The sequence below is a fragment of the Cetorhinus maximus genome, chromosome 21 (genome assembly GCF_964194155.1).
Source record: "Cetorhinus maximus chromosome 21, sCetMax3.hap1.1, whole genome shotgun sequence".
Lineage (NCBI taxonomy): Eukaryota > Metazoa > Chordata > Chondrichthyes > Lamniformes > Cetorhinidae > Cetorhinus > Cetorhinus maximus.
In genome coordinates this window covers 28,410,748-28,429,610 of record NC_135899.1, presented here as the reverse complement: position 1 = coordinate 28,429,610, position 18,863 = coordinate 28,410,748, and the positions used below count along the sequence as shown (strand labels likewise).

The 18,863-nt window shown below is 52.9% G+C and overlaps 1 protein-coding gene across 1 annotated transcript in view; it reads left to right on the top strand.

The window, feature by feature from the left end:
* LOC144695798 (nuclear factor 7, ovary-like) overlaps positions 1-18,248 on the top strand; it is a 19,131-nt gene extending 883 nt beyond the window's left edge. The window contains exons 2-5 of the mRNA XM_078566782.1: positions 6,881-7,111; positions 10,502-10,524; positions 13,296-13,411; positions 17,080-18,248. Of these exons, the coding sequence (XP_078422908.1) occupies positions 6,881-7,111; positions 10,502-10,524; positions 13,296-13,411; positions 17,080-17,642 (933 nt within the window). The 3' untranslated portion in view covers positions 17,643-18,248. The remainder of the gene's footprint in view (positions 1-6,880; positions 7,112-10,501; positions 10,525-13,295; positions 13,412-17,079) is intronic.
* Positions 18,249-18,863: the final 615 nt, after the last annotated feature.

Here is an 18,863-nt window from a genome sequence, read left to right as displayed (position 1 = left end):
CTCTCGCTCGCTCTCTCTCGCTCGCTCTCTCTCGCTCGCGCTCTCTCTCTCTCGCGCTCTCTCTCTCGCGCTCTCTCTCTCTCGCGCGCGCTCTCTCGCTCGCGCTCTCTCTCTCTCGCGCTCTCTCTCGCTCTCTCTCTCTGCTCTCTCTCTCTCGCGTGCTCTCTCTCTCGCGCGTGCTCTCTCTCTCGCGCGTGCTCTCTCTCTCGTGCGTGCTCTCTCTCTCTCGCGCGTGCTCTCTCTCTCTCGCGCGTGCTCTCTCTCGTGTGCTCTCTCTCTCTCGCGTGCGCTCTCTCTCTCTCGCGTGCGCTCTCTCTCTCTAGCGTGCGCTCTCTCTCTCGCGTGCGCGCTCTCTCTCTTGCGTGCGCTCTCTCTCTCGCGTGCGCTCTCTCTCGCGTGCGCTCTCTCGCGCGTGCTCTCTCTCGCGCGTGCTCTCTCTCGCGCGTGCTCTCTCTCGCGCTCTCTCTCTCTCGCTCTCTCTTTCTCGCGCTCTCTCTCTTTCTCACGCACTCTCTCTCTCTCACGCTCTCTCTCTCTCTCGCGCTCTCGCGCTCTCTCTCTCTCTCTCTCTCGCGCTCTCTCTCTCGCGCTCTCTCTCTCGCGCTCTCTCTCTCGCGCTCTCGCGCTGTCTCTCTCGCGCTGTCTCTCTCGCGCTGTCTCTCTCGCGCTGTCTCTCTCGCGCTCTCTCTCTCGCGCTCTCTCTCTCGCTCGCTCTCTCTCGCTCGCTCTCTCTCTCTCTCGCGCTCTCTCGCGCTCTCTCTCTCTCGCGCGTGCTCTCTCGCGCGCGCTCTCTCTCTCGCGCTCTCTCTCGCGCTCTCTCTCTCGCTCTCTCTCTCTCTCGCTCTCTCTCTCTCGCGTGCTCTCTCTCTCGCGCGCGTGCTCTCTCTCTCTCGCGCGTGCTCTCTCTCTCGCGCGTGCTCTCTCTCTCTCGCGCGTGCTCTCTCTCTCTCGTGTGCTCTCTCTCTCTCTCGCGTGCGCTCTCTCTCGCGCGCTCTCTCTCTCTCTCGCGCGCGGCGCGCGCTCTCACTCTCTCGCGCGCTCTCTCTCGTGCGCTCTCTCTCCCGCGCGCGCTCTCTCTCCCGCGCGCTCTCTCTCCCGCGCGCTCTCTCTCGCGCTCTCTCTCTCGCGCTCGCTCTCTCTCTCGCGCTCGCTCTCTCTCGCGCTCGCTCTCTCTCGCTCTCGCTCTCTCTCGCACTCGCTCTCTCTCTCTCTCGCGCGCGTGCTCCCTCTCTCTCTCACGCGCGCGCTCCCTCTCTCTCTCGCGCGCGCGCGCTCTCTCTCTCTCGCGCTCTCTCTCTCGCGCTCTCTCTCTCTCGCGCTCTCTCTCTCGCGCTCTCTCTCTCTCGCGCTCTCTCTCTCTCGCGCCTCTCTCTCTCTCGCGCGTGCTCCCTCTCTCTCGCGTTCTCTCTCTCTCTCGCGCGTGCTCTCTCTCTCTCGTGTGCTCTCTCTCTCTCGCGTGCGCTCTCTCTCGCGTGCGCTCTCTCTCTCTCTCGCGCGTGCTCTCTCTCTCGCGCGTGCTCTCTCTCTCGCGCGTGCTCTCTCTCTCGCGCGTGCTCTCTCTCGCGCGCTCTCTCTCTCGCGCGCTCTCTCTCTCGCGCTCGCTCTCGCGCTTGCTCTCTCTCGCGCGTGCTCTCTCTCTCGCGCGTGCTCTCTCTCTCTTTCTCGCGCGTGCTCTCTCTCGCACTCGCTCTCTCTCTCTCTCGCGCGCGTGCTCCCTCTCTCTCTCACGCGCGCGCTCCCTCTCTCTCTCGCGCGGCGCGCGCTCTCTCTCTCGCGCTCTCTCTCTCGCGCTCTCTCTCTCTCGCGCTCTCTCTCTCTCGCGCTCTCTCTCTCTCGCGCTCTCTCTCTCTCGCGCGTGCTCCCTCTCTCTCGCGTTCTCTCTCTCTCTCGCGCGTGCTCTCTCTCGTGTGCTCTCTCTCTCTCGCGTGCGCTCTCTCTCGCGTGCGCTCTCTCTCTCTCTCGCGCGTGCTCTCTCTCTCGCGCGTGCTCTCTCTCTCGCGCGTGCTCTCTCTCTCGCGCGTGCTCTCTCTCGCGCGCTCTCTCTCTCGCCCGCTCTCTCTCTCGCGCTCGCTCTCGCGCTTGCTCTCTCTCGCGCGTGCTCTCTCTCTCGCGCGTGCTCTCTCGCGCGTGCTCTCTCTCTCTTTCTCGCGCGTGCTCTCTCTCTCGCGCGTGCTCTCTCTCTCGCGTGTGCTCTCTCTCTCGCGCGCTCTCTCGCGCGTGCTCTCTCTCACGCGTGCTCTCTCTCTCTCACGCGTGCTCTCTCTCTCTCACGCGTGCTCTCTCTCTCTCACGCGTGCTCTCTCTCTCGCGCGTTCTCTCTCTCTCGCGGGCTCTCTCTCTCTCTCGCGCGCTCTCTCTCACGCGCTCTCTCTCGCGCTCTCGCGCGCTCGCTCTCTCTCTCGCGCTCGCGCTGTCTCTCTATCGCTCTCGCGCTCGCGCGCTCTCTCTCGCGCTCTCTCTCTCTCTCGCGCACTCTCTCTCGCGCTCTCTCTCGCGTGTGCTCTCTCTCTCTTTCTCGCGCGTGCTCTCTCTCTCACGCGCGTGCTCTCTCTCTCTCTCGCGCGTGCTCTCTCTCTCTCGCGCGTGCTCTCTCTCTCTCGCGCGTGCTCTCTCTCTCTCTCGCGCGTGCTCTCTCTCTCTCTCGCGCGTGCTCTCTCTCTCGCGCGTGCTCTCTCTCTCTCGCGCGCTCTCTCTCTCTCGCGTGCGCGCGCTCTCTCTCTCTCTCGCGCGCGCGCTCTCTCTCTCTCACGCTCGCGCGCTCTCTCTTCTCTTGCGCTCGCGCTCGCTCTCTCGCGCTCGCTCTCTCGCGCTTGCGCTCTCTCTCGCGCTCGCTCTCTCTCGCGCTCGTGCTCGCTCTCTCACGCTTGCGCTCTCTCTCGCGCTCGTGCTCTATCGCGCTCGTGCTCTCTCGTTCGCTCACTCGCGCTCTCTCTCTCTCGCGCGCGCGCGCTCTCTCGCGCTTTCTCTCTCTCTTTCTCATGTGCGCTCACTCTCTTTTGCGCTCTCTCTCACGCTCTCTCTCTCACGCGCCCTCTCTCTCTCTCACGCGCTCTCTCGCGCGCTCTCTCTCTCTCGCGCTCTCTCTCTCTCTCGCGCTCTCTCTCGCTCTCGCTCTCTCTCGCGCTCACTCTCTCTCGCGCGCTCGCTCTCTCTCTCGCGCTCGCTCTCTCTCGTGCTCGCTCTCTCTCTCGCGCTCGCTCGCTCTCTGTCTCGCGCTCGCTCGCTCTCTGTCTCGCGCTCGCTCTCTCTCTCGCGCGCGCTCTCTCTCTCTCTCGCGCGCGCGCGCGCTCTCACTCTCGCGCGCTCACTCTCGCGCTCTCTCTCTCTCGCGCGCTCTCTCTCCCGCGCGCGCTCTCTCTCCCGCGCGCTCTCTCTCTCCCGGCGCGCTCTCTCGCGCTCGCTCTCTCTCTCTCGCGCTCGCTCTCTCGCGCTCGCTCTCTCTCTCGCGCTCGCTCTCTCTCTCGCGCTCGCTCTCGCTCTCGCTCTCTCTCTCGCACTCGCTCTCTCTCTCTCTCGCGCGCGTGCTCCCTCTCTCTCTCACGCGCGCGCTCCCTCTCTCTCGCGCGCTCTCTCTCTCGCGCACGCGCGCTCTCTCTCTCTCTCGCGCGTGCGCGCTCTCTCTCTCTCTCTCGTGCGCACTCTCTCTCATGCTCTCTCCCTCATGTGGCTGGGAATTCTACAGCGAGTGACTCAACTCCTCCTCCCCAAAGGCCTTCCACCATCTACAAGGCACAAGTCAGCAGTGTGTGTAACGTAGTGTGATGGAATTCTCTAGAAGCTTGACACAATCCAGGACAAAGCAGCCCACTCGATCAGCATCCCATCCACCACATTAAAAATAAACTCCCTCCACCACTGACGTACAGTGGCAACAATTTGTACCATCTACAAGATGCACTGTGGTAACTCACATAACTCACCAAGCCTCCTTCGCCAGCACCTTCCTAATCCACAGCTACTATCTAGAAGGACATGGACGGCAGATGCATGGGAACACCACCACCTGCAGGTTCTCCTCCAAATTACAGCCCTTCCTGACTTGAAACTATATTGCCGTTCCATCACAGTTGCTCTCCCTCTCTCTCTCATGCCCTCTCCCTCTCTATCTCTTGCCCTCTTTCTCCATCTCTCATCCTCACTCTCCCTTGCCCTCTCTCTCTTTCTCTCACCCTCGCCCTCTCTTGCCCACTCACCCACTTTCGCACTCGCCTGCTCTCTCTGTCTTTCTCTTTCCCTCTCACCCATAATCGCACTGGCCTATCCCCTCTCTCTTCCTCTCTCTCTCGCCCACTCACCCACTTTTGCACTCGCCTGTCGCCCCCTCTATCTCTATCTATCTCTCTCTCTCCCTCTCTTTCCCTCTCACCCACTCTCACACTTGCCTGTCCTCTCACACCCTCTCGCTCACTCTCTCTCTCTCTCTTTCCCTCTCGCCCTCCCTCACTCTCGCCTTCCCTCGCTCTCGCCATCCCTCGCTCTCGCCCTCCCTCGCTCTCGCCCTCCCTCGCTCTCGCCCTCCCTCACTCTCGCTCTCGCCTCCCTCGCTCTCGCCCTCTCTCTCTGCCCCCTTCGCTCTCACTCTCTCACTCATCTGTGTTATTAATACAAAGGTTCCTTTGGTTTACAACGATGAACTACACTTTGGTAAACTCTGTGTATGTAGCCCACAGGTGCATCTCATGTACAATGTTGACAACACTTTGTCATGGTGCTGGGGTCTGATGTTGCTGGTGGTGGCATAAACCAACATTTGGATGCGATAACAGGAGCATGTAGATTTCCCAAAGCTTCATCCCAGCATCTTGTCCATAGTGTTCCCTCTCCCTCGCCCTTGCCCTCTCCCTTTCACTTTCCCTCCCTTGCAAAGACAGCTCCAGAATTGTTTACATGCATGAAGCAGTTTTTAGAAAGTTACAATTCGGTTTGCTTTCCAGAACACACACACACTGATACGTATTGCTGCACAAACACATTCCACCAGCAACAATGAAGATCAAAGTTGTGGGTTTGAATCCCACTCCTGAGACTGGAGCCCAGAATCCAGGCTGACATCGGAGCAGGGCTGAGGGAGTGCTGCACTGTCGACGATGCCTCCCTTCAGGCGAGATGTTCATCTGGAAGCCCCACTGCCTTCTCAGATGGATGTAAAAGTTCCCTCAGCCACTATTTCAAAGTAGGTCAGGGTGGTGATGTGACCAATATTGATTTCCTCCCCCCCCACCCCCAGCAACCAACATTGCTGAAATGAGTTGGGGTGAATTCCTGTTGGTGCAGTAATGTAAAAAGGCTAGTAGCAATTCTCCCCTGATTTATATTTCCCATGAAGTAAACAGGAATATAATTCAGGATGGGCTGTTAGAACCAGAGAAAAGTTGCGTTGCAGAAAGAGGCCATTCAGCCCATCGTGCCTCTGCTGGCCAAAAAAAAGAAAAGAAACTAGCTTCTCATTTTAATCCCACTTTCCAGCACCTGGTCCATAGCCTTGCAGGTTACAGCACTTCAGGTGCAGATCCAGGTACATTTTAAATGAGTTGAGTGTTTCAGCCTCAATCACCAACTTAGGCAGTGAATTCCCGATGCCCACCACCCTCTGGGTGAAAAAGGTTTTCCTCATGTCCCCTCTAATCCTTTTACCAATCACCTTATACCTATACCCCCTGGTAATTGACTCCTCAGCTAGGGGAAACCAGCCATTCCTGTCTAACCTATCCAGGCCCATCATAATTTTGTACACCTCAATTAGGTCACCCCTTAGCCTCCTCTGTTCTAAGGAAAATAACCCTAGTCTATCCAACCTCTCTTCATAGTTATAATTTTCAGGCCCTTTCAATTCCTGTTAATTCACTGCTGGTGTGCTACACTAATGCACACCGCTCAGACTCTACCCCATTAGTTCATAATTTTCATGTCCCAGTGAAAATCAGAAACACTGATTTCACAGAAAATCAGTAATACTGGAGCTCCGTTTTAAGGTATATGAGACCAGTTCCCTTTGATCTCTGTTTATGTGCGTGTGTCTGTGTCGCTGATCTGAAGATTCCCTCTTATCACCATTTCTGTTCCAATCATCAGTTATACTTTGGTGAATTCTGTGTCTTTCGCCAACAGATGCATTTTAAACCTTTATCTACAATGATGTCCATGGAGTTATTCACCAACACTTATTCATGGTACCAGGGGGCAATGTTGCAGATGGTAGCATAAGCTAATATTTGGACATGATACCAGGGGACTGAAGATTTGCCTAGGATTACATCCCAACACCTTGGCCAAAGTATTATGGCATAGTTGGTGCCCATAGACCCATATCCCAGCATGAGGACAAGGTACCAGTAGTCTAAAGGTTCCTATTGAACCATAACCCAATAAGCGCCTACATCCTAATGACATCAATGAAGAGAAGCAAGCTTCAAAGGTCAAAAGAAAAAAGATTTCTAATTATAAAGAAAATTGCACATCCTCTGCGTGTTCAATCGCGTTATACAGCCAGTGAAATAATTTTGAAGCATAACCTCTGTCTTAGCATTAGAAAGGTGGCAGCCGTTTTGTGCACAGCAAGGTCCCACAGACAGCAGTTTGATCGCGACGACGTAATCCGTTTTCTTGACTTGGGTCGGGAAAGTAGCTGTTGTCCTGCACGACCGGGGGAGAGCTGCTCCGCTCTTCGTCGAATGAGTGGCCGGGAGATCTTCGCAGCCTGGCCGAGAGGGCAGATGGGGGTGGGCAGCAGTGGAGCCCCTGCTTTAAGGGTCTCATCGGAAAGTGTGGTGGTGTGAGCCGTCCTGAGCGGTGGGGAGGAGAGGGGTTGGTGGGATCCATTCTGGACTAGGCACAGCCGCCGCTCTCCCCATCATTTCTGTTACTGTGTTTCTTTGCCCAGAATCAAGGCGATAAGGTTCGGGAAAAGGTCGAGGATGCTTTCATCTCCTTGCGGAAGTATCTGGAGAAGGAGGAAATTGCTATCATGGCACAGGTTGAAACACAAGAAGAGCGTTTTCTACAAGAACTCGAAGAAAGCAGTGCAGGTATAGGGGGGAATCCTGTCACCATCGATCACTTAATAGAGGATATTAAAAAACAATTAACGCAAGAAGATATCCCCTTACTTAAGGTAAGAGTATCAGCTGCGTTGTTTCAAATAACAACCCTTATATTTTTAGCGAAGGAGACTTTATCTCGGGAGGGATAGAACTGAAAAGTAGGGAAGTTATGTCAAACCTGTGTCGAACTTTGGTTTTTTATGCAGCATGCAGTTCTGGTCGCCATCTTATAAAAAGGATGCAGAGGCTCTGGAGAGGGTGCAGAGACGGTTTACAAGGATGATACCAGGAATGGGCGGGTTGTCTGATGTGGAAAGGCTGGACAGGTTAGGCTTGTATCCACTGGAGTTTAGAAAAGTAAGAGGCGTCTTGATTGAAACCTTGAAGATCCTGAGGGGTCTGGACAGGGTGGATGTGGAGAGGATGTTTCCCCCCCCCCATTGTGGGAGAATCTGGAGCTAGGGATCACTGTTTAAAAATAAGTGGTCACCCATTTAAGATGGGGATGAGGAGAAACTTTTTCTCTCAGAGCATTGAGTGTCTTTGGAACTCTCTTCCTGAAAAGGCGGTGGAAACAGAGACTTTGAATATTTTTAAGGCAGAGCTAGATAGATTCTTGATTAGCAAGGGGGTGAAAGGTTATTGGGAGTAGGCAGGAACGTGGGGTTGAGGTTACATTCAGATCAGCCATGACCTTATTGAATGACGGAACAGGCTCAAGGGGCCGAGTGGCCTACTCCTGCCCCGAATTCGTATGTTCCTATGTATGTGTGACACTAGAAATTTGTGGGTATACACATCAGGAAAGGATTGGTGAGCTGGATCTCGTTTCTCTTTTTTAAAAAGGAAGGCTGAGTGCGGTGCTGATAGAGGTCTTTGAAGTGATGAAAGGTTTTGATAGATTGGATATAGAGAGAAGGTTTCCTCCTGTGGGGAGGAGCATAACTGGAGGCCATCGGTATAAGACAGTCACCAAGAAACCCAACAGGGAATTCGGGAGAAGTTCTTTGCCCAGAGAGTGGTGAGAATATGGAAGCCAGGGCATGGATGAGGTGATTTTTTTTTTTTCTTTATTCTTTCATGGGATGTGGGTGTCGCTGGCAAAGCCAGTATTTGTTGCTCATCTCTAATTGCCCTTGAACTGGGTGTCTCGCTAGGCCATTTCAGAAGGCAGTTAAGAGTCGACCACATTGCTGTGGGTCTGCAGACCAGGTAAGGACGGCAGATTTCCTTCCCTAAAGGGCATTAGTGAACCAGATGGGTTTTTAATAACAATTGATGATAGTTGTCATGGGCACCATTACTGAGACTAGCTTTACAATTCCAGATTTATTAATTGAATTTAAATTTCACCAGTTGCCATGGTGGAATTTGAACCCATGTCCTCCCAGCATTACCCTAGGCCTCTGGATTACTAATCCAGTGATATTACCACTGCACCACCATCTCCCCCATATAGAGTAGTATAGATGACCCTAAGGGGAAGCCAGACAAGCATGTATGGGTGAAGGGAATAGATGGTTACGATGATAGATTTAAATGAGGAAAGATGTGAGGAGTTTCGAGTGGAGCATAGACACCAGCATGGACCAGTTGGGCCAAATGGCCTGTTTCTGTGCCTTTTATCCTACGCGGAATGGTACAGCACAGAAGAAGGCCATTCGGCTCATCGCGCTTGCGCTGGCTCTTTGAAAGAACGACCCAATTAGCCCAACCCATCATTGCCCTGCAAATTCTGGGGTAATATTTAATGCAGACCCTCGTCTTAGGAGGCAAAGTGGATGGGAAAGAGTTTTTGCCATGGGTGCACAGTGCGAGGGAAGAGTTGGCCCCTCAGGAGGTTACTAATGTGGGGTGAAGTTCATGAAAGGATCAAGAGTTCAGGCATGTGTAATGGTTACGCAACTGGACCAGAGGCCTGGATCTACTGAACATGGGTTCAAATCCCGCCGTGGCCGCTTGCCAATTTGCATTTGGTTTTAGAAATCATTTGAAAAGGAAAACAAAAGCTGGCACCAGTTCACAAAAATCCCCAGGAAGGTACCGGATCGGTCCGCTGAAGCCCTTTAGGGAAGAAAGCCTGCGGACCTGACCCGAGCTGATCTGAAAATGAGCCAACCCCCCCCCTGCCAATTTAACCCACACCCTCAGATTGAATTGACTTGGCCAACCGCTCGAGCCCCGGGCAAGTGAGGATGGGCAACGAGTGCCGGCCGAGAATAGGTTGCAACCAAAACATACTGCGGGTGGTGTAAGCGATGTGCCAGGAGCGGCCTAGTGGGTGAAGTAGCAGTGAGCAGCCACAGTCATGGAACTGCTGAGCTGAGGAGCTACGGGAGTGGAGAGACGGGAAGGAAAGAGAAGAGGAACAGGGATGACGCTTATGAGTTTGGAAGAGCCCGACTGCAAATAGGTCGTTTTTAAGGTTGGCCTTGAGGCTGAGGAGCAGTTCCTAGCAGACGAAGACAAGTCTGGTTGTCTTTTTTGGGTCAACTCCACCCCCCCAAAACTCCGCCGTTCCCCTCTTGACCCCCTTTGCCTTCCCTCACCGCTCCGCCTCCGTTGCCAAGGCTTTGGTCAACCATTTCAGTCGGGCACATCAGGACATTGTAACAGGGGGAACCATCTCATAGAATTGACTCCGAGTTGGCACCGGGTTGGCAAGTCTCCAACTGCGAGGCAGCAAGCAGGGGGGCACAGAAAGTGGGGAATACAAAATGGTCGCTCTGCTGCCATGGCGGACGGTCTCCCGAGGTTGGAATCAAGGCGCCCGATGGGACGGTGCAGAATGCCCCCGGCTCCCGAACCCCTAGCCGACCCCCGCCCTGGACTGAGGGTACTAATGGGGGTCAGTCCCTGATTGTCCTACCTCCGTCTCCAACCTCAAACAGCACAGTGAGAACACAGGGACACAGAGACGGGGTGGGGGGAGACCATCAGTGAGATCCAGGTCGATCTACGGCTCCTGACTCCACATATCCTCCTTTTCCCCCTTAATACGTTATATATAGAAAACTCTTATTCACCTCCAATTTCGAATTAACAATTGATCTGGCACCAGTTGCCATTTGCGGAAGAGAATTCCAAAGTTCTGCCACCCTTTGTGTGTAGAAGTGTTTCCCAAATGAACTGCTGAAAGGTCTGGCTTTAATTTTCAGTCTAATTCCCCGAGACTGAGACTCCCCAACCAGAGGAAATAGTTTCTCTCTATCTCACCTATCCCGTTCCCCACGGCACCTTGAAATCTTCCAGAGGAAACCGTCCTGGTTTGTATAATCTCTCCTGGTGATTTAACCCTTGGAGCCCCAGGATCGTTCTGGTCCAGCTACGTTGCACTGGGATGAAGAATTCGACTGCCTCAACCCCCCTCCCCCTCCTCAGATAAATGTTAGCCTTTCAATGCTTTTCTGCTTTGAGTTTGTTTGCACCTCGCTAACGTTCCTCAATTCTTTGTGTTATAGAACATCAGCACAATATTTGACAGGTGGGTGACCTTTTCTTCCATATATCCAGTTAGATTTGATCCATTCTGCCCCAGCAATGGTCACACTCAGTGTCGCTCACGGCACTGTGTTGTTTCAAAGCAGAGCCACTGCTAACGGAGCGGATTCGGTATCTGCCGGACTGTCCTCGTGACAATCTATTAAGAACGCTAAAGCAGCGGTTCTCAAACGATTTCGTCTGTGGAACGCCTAGGCAGGGCATGACAGACCCTGTCGACTGACTACCGGTTGCCACCTCACTCTCGTTTTCACTTGCCCCTGCAAGAAGAGCTCATCAGACTTAAAGGAAACTATAAAAGCATTGTTGTTTTTTCCCTACTAAATGTAATAAATTTATTTGTATTGCGTTTTTAAATTTAAATATGAGAAGTAAAGCATTCATTCATGCCGGAAACTAAAGCATAGGCAGTTTCAGATTATAGGTATTAATACTTCAAGAGAACACGTACATTTGATCCATTCTGCCCCTAATAGGTTATAAAATTATGGGAATAATCTTCGTCTTAGAAACTATCTACATATCTGACAACTGAGTTAATCAAAAGTAACAGAAATCTTGCTTGCAACGTTACATTATTGATGCTGGCGCTTAAGATGACCCGTGCCCTGCACACACGTGGGAGCTGGTCTGGGTTAGAATCATAGAAAAGTTACAATACAGAAGGAGGCCATTTGGCCCATCTTGTCCATGCCAGCCCGAGGACACCCAGGTGCCCTTTCTAATCCCACCTTCCTGCAGCCGGCCCATAGCCCTGCAGCTTACAGCACTTTAGGTGCAGATCCAGGTGCTTTTTTATAAATTGTATGACGTCACTGGAGTGGTGGGCATGGGAGCCCTGCCCTCTTCTCTCGTGTGGTCTCGGCCATGTCTCTGCTCGTCAACGACCTCTGTTTTGCTCCACACTTTGGCAACAGCTGTACTGTAGCTAAAATAAGCAGGAAAAATACAGGTCTCCGATCAGGGTGCTTTCTCACCCTTTTCTGCCCATTTTCTGTTGCGCTGTGTCACTTCCTTGAGAGGGGCGCCACCTCCCTCACCCGGACTGCGAACTGGTGACGCTCAGTTAGCTCGCCTCCCCACACTCACAAGGAGGTCAGTCCCTCTTTTATTTTTTAAAGCCAGCCAAATAAACTAAATTAACAAAACGAGGAATAAAATAAAACGCAGCCCCTAAGTTAGGGTCACTGCAAAACCAAACAACAAAATTTCAAGGAAACTTACAACATCAAACCAAAATGTGGTAAAGAGGGTCGATAAAACACCCCAGCCCCCGCGGTGCCCACCGGGCACGGAAGGCCTCGACGGTGCCGGCAGACACCGCGTGCTCCCTCTCCAGGAACACGTGGGCACGAACATAGCCATGGATGAGGGGCTTACAGGACGACCCTCCCACCCCCCCTTGGCTGCCCGCTGCCTGGACCTGCTAATGGCCACCTTGGCCAGGCCCAGAACAGGCTAGCGAGGGGGCCCTCCTCCCTTCTCGACCACCACACCGCGCCCTCTCCACTGCCATCAGGACTCCCCAGGGAATTGGGCGAGCAAAGATCAGAAGCCAGAATTTGAGGAGGTAAGTTTAAAGGTCCAGCCACTCTCAGAAGCCAGGGAGGAGATAGGTTTGTAAGGTAATTAGGTAATTGGGTGGATTTATGGGGGGGTGGGGGGGGGGTGCGCACGGGTTGGGCGTGGGCCAGGTAGGGGAGGGTAGGTTAGTCGGGTGGTCAGCGGAAGTGCGGGGGGTCAGCTGGTCAGTCAGTGGGGATGTCGGTTGGGGGGAGGGTCAGTTGGTCTGGAGGTGGTTCGGTTGATGGGGGGGTGGGGTTGGTGCCGGGTGGTCAGTGGGGGGTTTTGGTCGGGGGTGGTCAGTCAGGGGGTGGTTGGTCGATTGGTTGGGGGGGTGGGGTCTTGGTCGATTGGCCAGGGTCGGGGTGGAGTTGGGTGGTCAGTGGATGGGGATGCAGTCGGTGGGATGGAACGTGGAGGGGCTGTGCTACTAGGTGGTTAGTCAGGTGGGGGGGTGGGGTGTCAGCAGGGGTGTTGGTCAATGGGTGGGGTCAGGTGGTCAGAAGGGGTCCCATTGAGGGGGTGGGGTGGGTAGGGGGAGTCCTGTGACAGGGGGTTGTGGGGGGGTGGTGCAGTCAATACTATAGTTACCCAGGAGTTAGAAGTGGTTTTAATCCTCCTAACTTTTCCTGGTAACTTTTCCTGAAAAACAGTTGGAACCGTGGAAGTTTGCGATTTAAATCGGAGTTTCAGATGGTTCCCAGCGCAGGGTAATTGTCCGATGGAAGTATGAACGTCCTGGGCAATTGCGGGGCAGTCCTTATCTGGAGACTCCCCCGAGGGCACCTTTTGGGGTAACCCCCCTCCCCCACCCCCTCCCCCGCAGTTACAACACCCCAGAGCTCAGAAGTTACGGGCCTAGGATTGCAATGATAGGAATCATGTCCACGCTGTCACCATTCGAGCTGGTGTAAAACTGGTGAGAGTGAGTCAGACACCAGTTTGAAGCTCTCCTCATTCTCACTGCTCCTAGTTTCAGTGTCGGGACTGGATATTGGCTGTTTCACGCTGCTAACCCAAAGCCAGCATTCACTCCCAAACCTCTTCCAGCCCATTACAAATATTCAATCCTATCACCAGAATGCCTCAGCGTCCGATGCTGTGGATTTGAAGAAGGGAACTCTAACTGTGTGAATTGATGTGCTTCGCTGCTCCGCTTGGCTTGACATTTAATCTCGCTGCTCCCTACAGGACTGGAAGCCTGGTGAGGAAACCCAAGGAAATGCCTATTGATCTGAGTCAGGGTGGATTCAATCTCCCTTTGCAGTACGCAGTGTGGAAGCGGATGTTAAAATATCTCGATACAAGTAAGACTCGCCTCGTTGGCTTTCTAGGGAGTGTTCGGGTACTGGAGTGGGATCCAGCCTCCTGGAATAAGTGGATCTAGGGGAGTTAAGAGAGGGATAGTATTCCGACCATCAGGGCACCAGGAAAGATGCACGTCCCCCTCCTCTCTCCGGAACCCTGCTCGATCCCGCAACCCACCCCCCCCCCTTCGATCCGGACCCCTGCTCCCACCCCCTCCCCGCTCCGAACCCCTGCTCCATCCCCCTCCGCTCCTGGCCCTGGACCCCTACTCTAACAACCCCCCTCGCTCCGAACCCCTGCTCCATCCCCCTCCCCTTCCTCTCTCTGGACCCCTGCTCCATCCCCCTCCCCCTCCTAGCTCCGGACCACTGCTCCATTCCCCCAACTCCCCCCTCGCTCCGGGACGCTGCTCCATCCTCCTGGCCCTGGGCCACTGCACCTTTTCCCCACCCACCACCCGCAAATTCCCCTCCAAGTCACTCGCCATACGGACTTGGAAATATATCACCGTTCCTTCACTGTCGCTAGGTCAAAATCCTGGAACTCCCTCCCTAACAGCACTGTGGGTGTACCTACACCACATGGGCTGCAGCGGTTCAAGAAGGCAGCTTACCACCACCTTCTCAAGGGCAATTAGGGATGAGTAATAAATGCTGGCCCAGCCAGCGACACCCGCATCCCGGGAATGAATTTTTAAAATCTTCTCTGTACTAAACTCTATCTGCCACTTGTCTGCCCTTTCCGCTAACTATCCACGTCCTTTTAAAATATGACCATTTCTAAAGCACCACATTCCACCCTCCGCCCACCCCACTCCCCACCATACACACAACTCATTAACCTGTCCCGAACTGTCCCTGAGGGTCGCAGAACACAGCCGTAAGCTGCTGATGAATTGTGGGTGCTAACAAAAGACGCTCTCAAAAAAGAACAACAACTTGCATTTTTATAGCACCCTTAGCTGCGGTGAAACATACCTCAAAGTGCTTCACAAGAGAGGTATCGCCCAAAATCGACCGAGTCAAACAAGGGGGTTGAAGGGCAGAGGTCCAAAAGCTTCCTGCGAGAGTGGAAAGGTAGGATTTAAGGAGTGTCTTATAGAAGGTAGAGAGGAGGAGAGGTGAAGGAAGGGATTTGTCCAAGATAACGTGGCCTAAGCAGCTGAAGGCACGGCCGGTTACGGTGGAGAAATGGAAATTGGGGATGCACAAGAGCCCAAAGCTGGAAGGGCGCGGAGATCTTGGAGCATTGTAGGGCTGGAGGAGGTCACAGAGAAGAGGAGGGGCGAAGGTGTGGGAAGAAGGGGTTTGTATCTCTGTAGCGCCTTTCAGGACCTGGGCAGGTCCTGAGCAATTTACACCCAAGGACGGTACTTGTTGAAAAGTGGTCACCGTTGTAATGTGTAGGAAACAGAACAACCAATTTGTGCACAGCAAGCTCCCATAAACAGTGACACTATAATATGTTTTTTAAGTGACGTGGGTGGAGGGATAAATATTTTCGACTAGCGGCTGCGGGTTCTTTGACGTGCACCTGAGAAGGCAGATAGGGGCACCATTTAACATGTAATCGAAAAGAAGGCACCTCTAGCAGTGCAGCACTCCCTCAGTACTGCACTGGGAGCGTCAGCCTGGATTAAGTGCTCCAGCTTCTGGAGTGGGAGTTGAACCCACAACCTCCCATCTTTTATAAGCAAGAGGGACGGTACCGAGGCATGGCTGAAACCTGAGGGAGCTCCTGGAGGAATTTGAACATGAGGGTGGTCAGCGAGCACAGCGGTTGATGAGTGAATGGGACTTGATGCGAGTTAAGGTGGGGACAACGGAGTTTTGAATAAGCTTCCAGTTTATGCAGGGCGGACAGTGCAAGGCCAAGCAGGAGAACTTCAAAATGGTTGAGTCTGGCAGTTGCCAGGGGCTTCAGCAGCATAGGAGCTGAGGTGCGCTATTTTATTTTTCCTTTATTCTTTCACGGGATGTGGGCGTCGCTGGCAAGGTCAGCATTTGATGCCCATCCCTAATTGCCCCTTGAAGTGAGTCGCTTTCTAGGCCGTTTCAGGGGGGCAGCTAAGAAGTCGACCACATTGCTGTGGATCTGGAGTCATGTGTAGGCCGGACCAGGCAAAAAATACAGATCACCTTCCCTAAAGGGGCATTAGTGAACCAGATGGGTTTTTACAACAATCAGTGGCAGTTGTCATGATTACCACTACTGAAACCACTTTTGGATTCATTCATTGAATATCTAAGTTCACCAGGGATTTAATGCCCCCGCAGAGCATTCACTGGGGCCCGCTGGATTGCTAGTCCGGTGATGTTACCACTGTACCACCATCTCCCCCCAGAGTACGGAGCTGGATATAGGTGGTCTTGGTGACGCGTAGGATGTGGGATTGGAAGCGCGGGTCAGGGGCAAGTTGAACTCAGAGTTGGCGAATTATCCGATTCAACCTGGGAAGATTGGTCAGGACGGCATTGTGGAATCAAAAAAGGAAGGGTATTGAGTTTCCCTTTGCCGGGTATAAATGGCCCTGCAGTATCTCTAACCCCCCTCCCCGCCACCCCCACCCAATTCAGTCACCAAGTGGCAGTCAAGCGTAAGATTCCGGTGTGTCACATCCAACTTAAAACACACAAATGTTGGAATTTTACAAAAGCAGCTTTAAATTTGTAAAAGCAAAATACCGCGGATGCCGGAAATCTGAAATAAAAACAGGAATTGCTAGAAAAACTCAGCAGGTCTGGCAGCATCTGTGGAGAGAGAAACCGGGTTAACGGTTCAAGCCCGCACACAAGACTTCTTCAGAGCTGAAGAGAGGTAGAAATGTGATGGGTTTTATACTATTTAAGAGAGGGGGTGGAGCAAAATGCAAGATCAAGGATAGGTGAGAGCTCAGAAGAGATTTGACAAAGATGCATGGAAACGAGACAAAGGCAATGGTAATGTTAAAGACTAAAGCAGGTGTTAATAGTGGCATACAGGTCAGATAGAAAGGTCAGGTGCTAATAGCAGAACAAGGGTCAGCGCTTTCTGAAAGCAAAACAAAATTTTCAGATTGTGCTCATCTGCCCTACCCGCTCTTCAACAGTATAAAACCCATCATGTTTCTACCTCTCTTCAGCTCTGAAGAAGAGTCACGTGGACTCGAAACATTAACCCTGTTCCTCTCTCCACAGTTGCTGCCAGACCTGCTGAGTTTTTCCAACATTTTCAGCTTCAAACTTGCTCCCTGAGTGGTGCCCGCCCCTAACTGTTTAGTAGGACTGGTGCCGGTAGTTTGAAACAAGTGTGGGAGAGGAGTTGAATCGTTCATTTCATAATGTACCGAGCTGTTAAGATTGGGAATGCACCGCCTGCAAGGTTAGCTTTAAGCTCAATAGGAAATTTCAAAGGGGAATTGGGAAAATGATTAAAAAGATTTTTGCAGGGCTGCGGGGAAAGAACAGAGATGTGGGACTAATTTGGATGGCTAATTCAAAGAACCAACACAGGTACAATGGGCCGAATGGTCTCCTCTTTGTGCTGTGTGGTTCTGTGACTTAATGAAATGTTAATGCTCCCTCTCTGTCTCCGCAGATGCTGCCTGACCTGAGGATTGGTCATTACTGACGGTTTAACATCTCTCTTTTTACCTCTCCCTCTCTCTCTTTATCTCTGTGTGTTTCAGTTCCAACCGTCGTGACCCTCGACCCGCTGACGGCAAATGCCCACCTCATCCTGTCCCGGGACGGCACCGAGGTTCGAGTGGGCGACAAGCAGGAGGACATCCCGGACAACCCGGAGAGATTCAGCCGCTGGCTCAGCGTCCTGGGGTCTCAGGGCTTCACGTCGGGCAAGCACACCTGGGAGGTGGAGGTGGGGGACAGCACTGTCTGGCAGGTGGGGGTGGCCAAGGGCTCCGTCCCCAGGAAGAGGGGCTTCGCCCCCTTCCACTGGCAAGAGAGCCGGAAGTTCTTCACGCCAGAACCCCAGGCCGGAGTCTGGGCCTTGGCCCTGCAGGACGGAGACTACACTGCCCTCACCTCGCCCCCGGTTGAGCTGCTGCTGAAGGTAAAGCTGAGGAAGCTGGGGGTATACCTGGACTATGGTGCCGGACAGGTCTCTTTTTACAACTCTGATGAAATGACTCATCTCCACACTTTCAAGGACAAATTCACCGAGGCAATTTTCCCTTACTTCTACATCGCTCACAAAGGAGACTCGCTGAAGCTCCTTACCCTGGGACTCTGAAGGACTTCGCCGCCCACCAGCAAACTGCACTGTCGCTTCCCCTAACCCCACACACATCCAATATTGTGTTTTTCTTTTTAAGATTCTTTCATGAGCTGTCGCTGGCAAGAGTTTGTTGCCCACCCCTAATTGCCCCTGTGAACTGAGGGGCTTCCCACGCCACTTCAGATTGCTCTGCTCAGCTGTGGGTCTGGAGTCACATGTAGGCCAGACCGGGTAAGGACGGCAGATTTCCTTCCCTAAAGGGGACATTACTGAAACCAGGTGCGTTTTTAACGACAGTCGATGGTGGTTTTCGTGGTTCACAGTTTTTCACCATTGCAGAGATGAGCTTTTGATTCCAGGTTAATTAATCGAATTTAAATTCCGCCAGCCGCTGAGGTGGGATTTGAACCCGTGTCCCCAGAGCGTTAGCCTGGGCCTCTGGATTACCAGTCCAGTGACATTAACACCACGACACCGTCTCCCCGGTTTCTGCACATTCCCAGCTTAACAAGTGCCGCTCTCCCCGGGAATTCAAATACTTACAATAAAAAAACGAGGGGCAGCGCCATCTGTAAATGTCCAGCCATCTTTTAAAATTAAAAAGCACACAAGAGGACCTGGACCAAGCTGTGCACTACACCTTTCACACTAACATTCCCAAAGCTTGTACAAGGATATTCAGGGCAAGAGTTTGGGCTACGAATAATGTGGGCACCTCCCTGACAGAATCTGGTGATGTTTACACTGGAAAGTGGCAGAATTGCTAATTAATTCATTTGCATCAGTCTTCACAGAAAAGTAAGATCCTAAGTTGCCGGCAATAAGAGAAAAAGTAAATCCATGGGAGGCGCTTAGTAGATTTAATATATGTTGGGGCATGTGGGCCGAGAACATACTAGAGAAAATAATGGGACTGAAGACCAGTGAAACTCCAGGAGCTGAAGGTCTCTAGTCCAGGGAATTCGAATGAGGAAATTGTTGCCGCTCTCTCTCGTCCAAAATTCTCCTATTTTGGAAACCTGACCTTCCCGTTGGAAAACTGCCAGTGTCTCTCTGTTTACGAAGGGGAAGAGAGATGGACCGTGAAATTCTTATCCCTATTATTCTGACATCTGTTGCGCGAAAGCTACTACAGTCTGTTGAATAAGGAATGAGTGATTCGACACAGACACATATGAGTTGATCAGAGAGAGCCAGTTTGGATTTATAAAGGGTAAATCAAATCTAGACAACCTA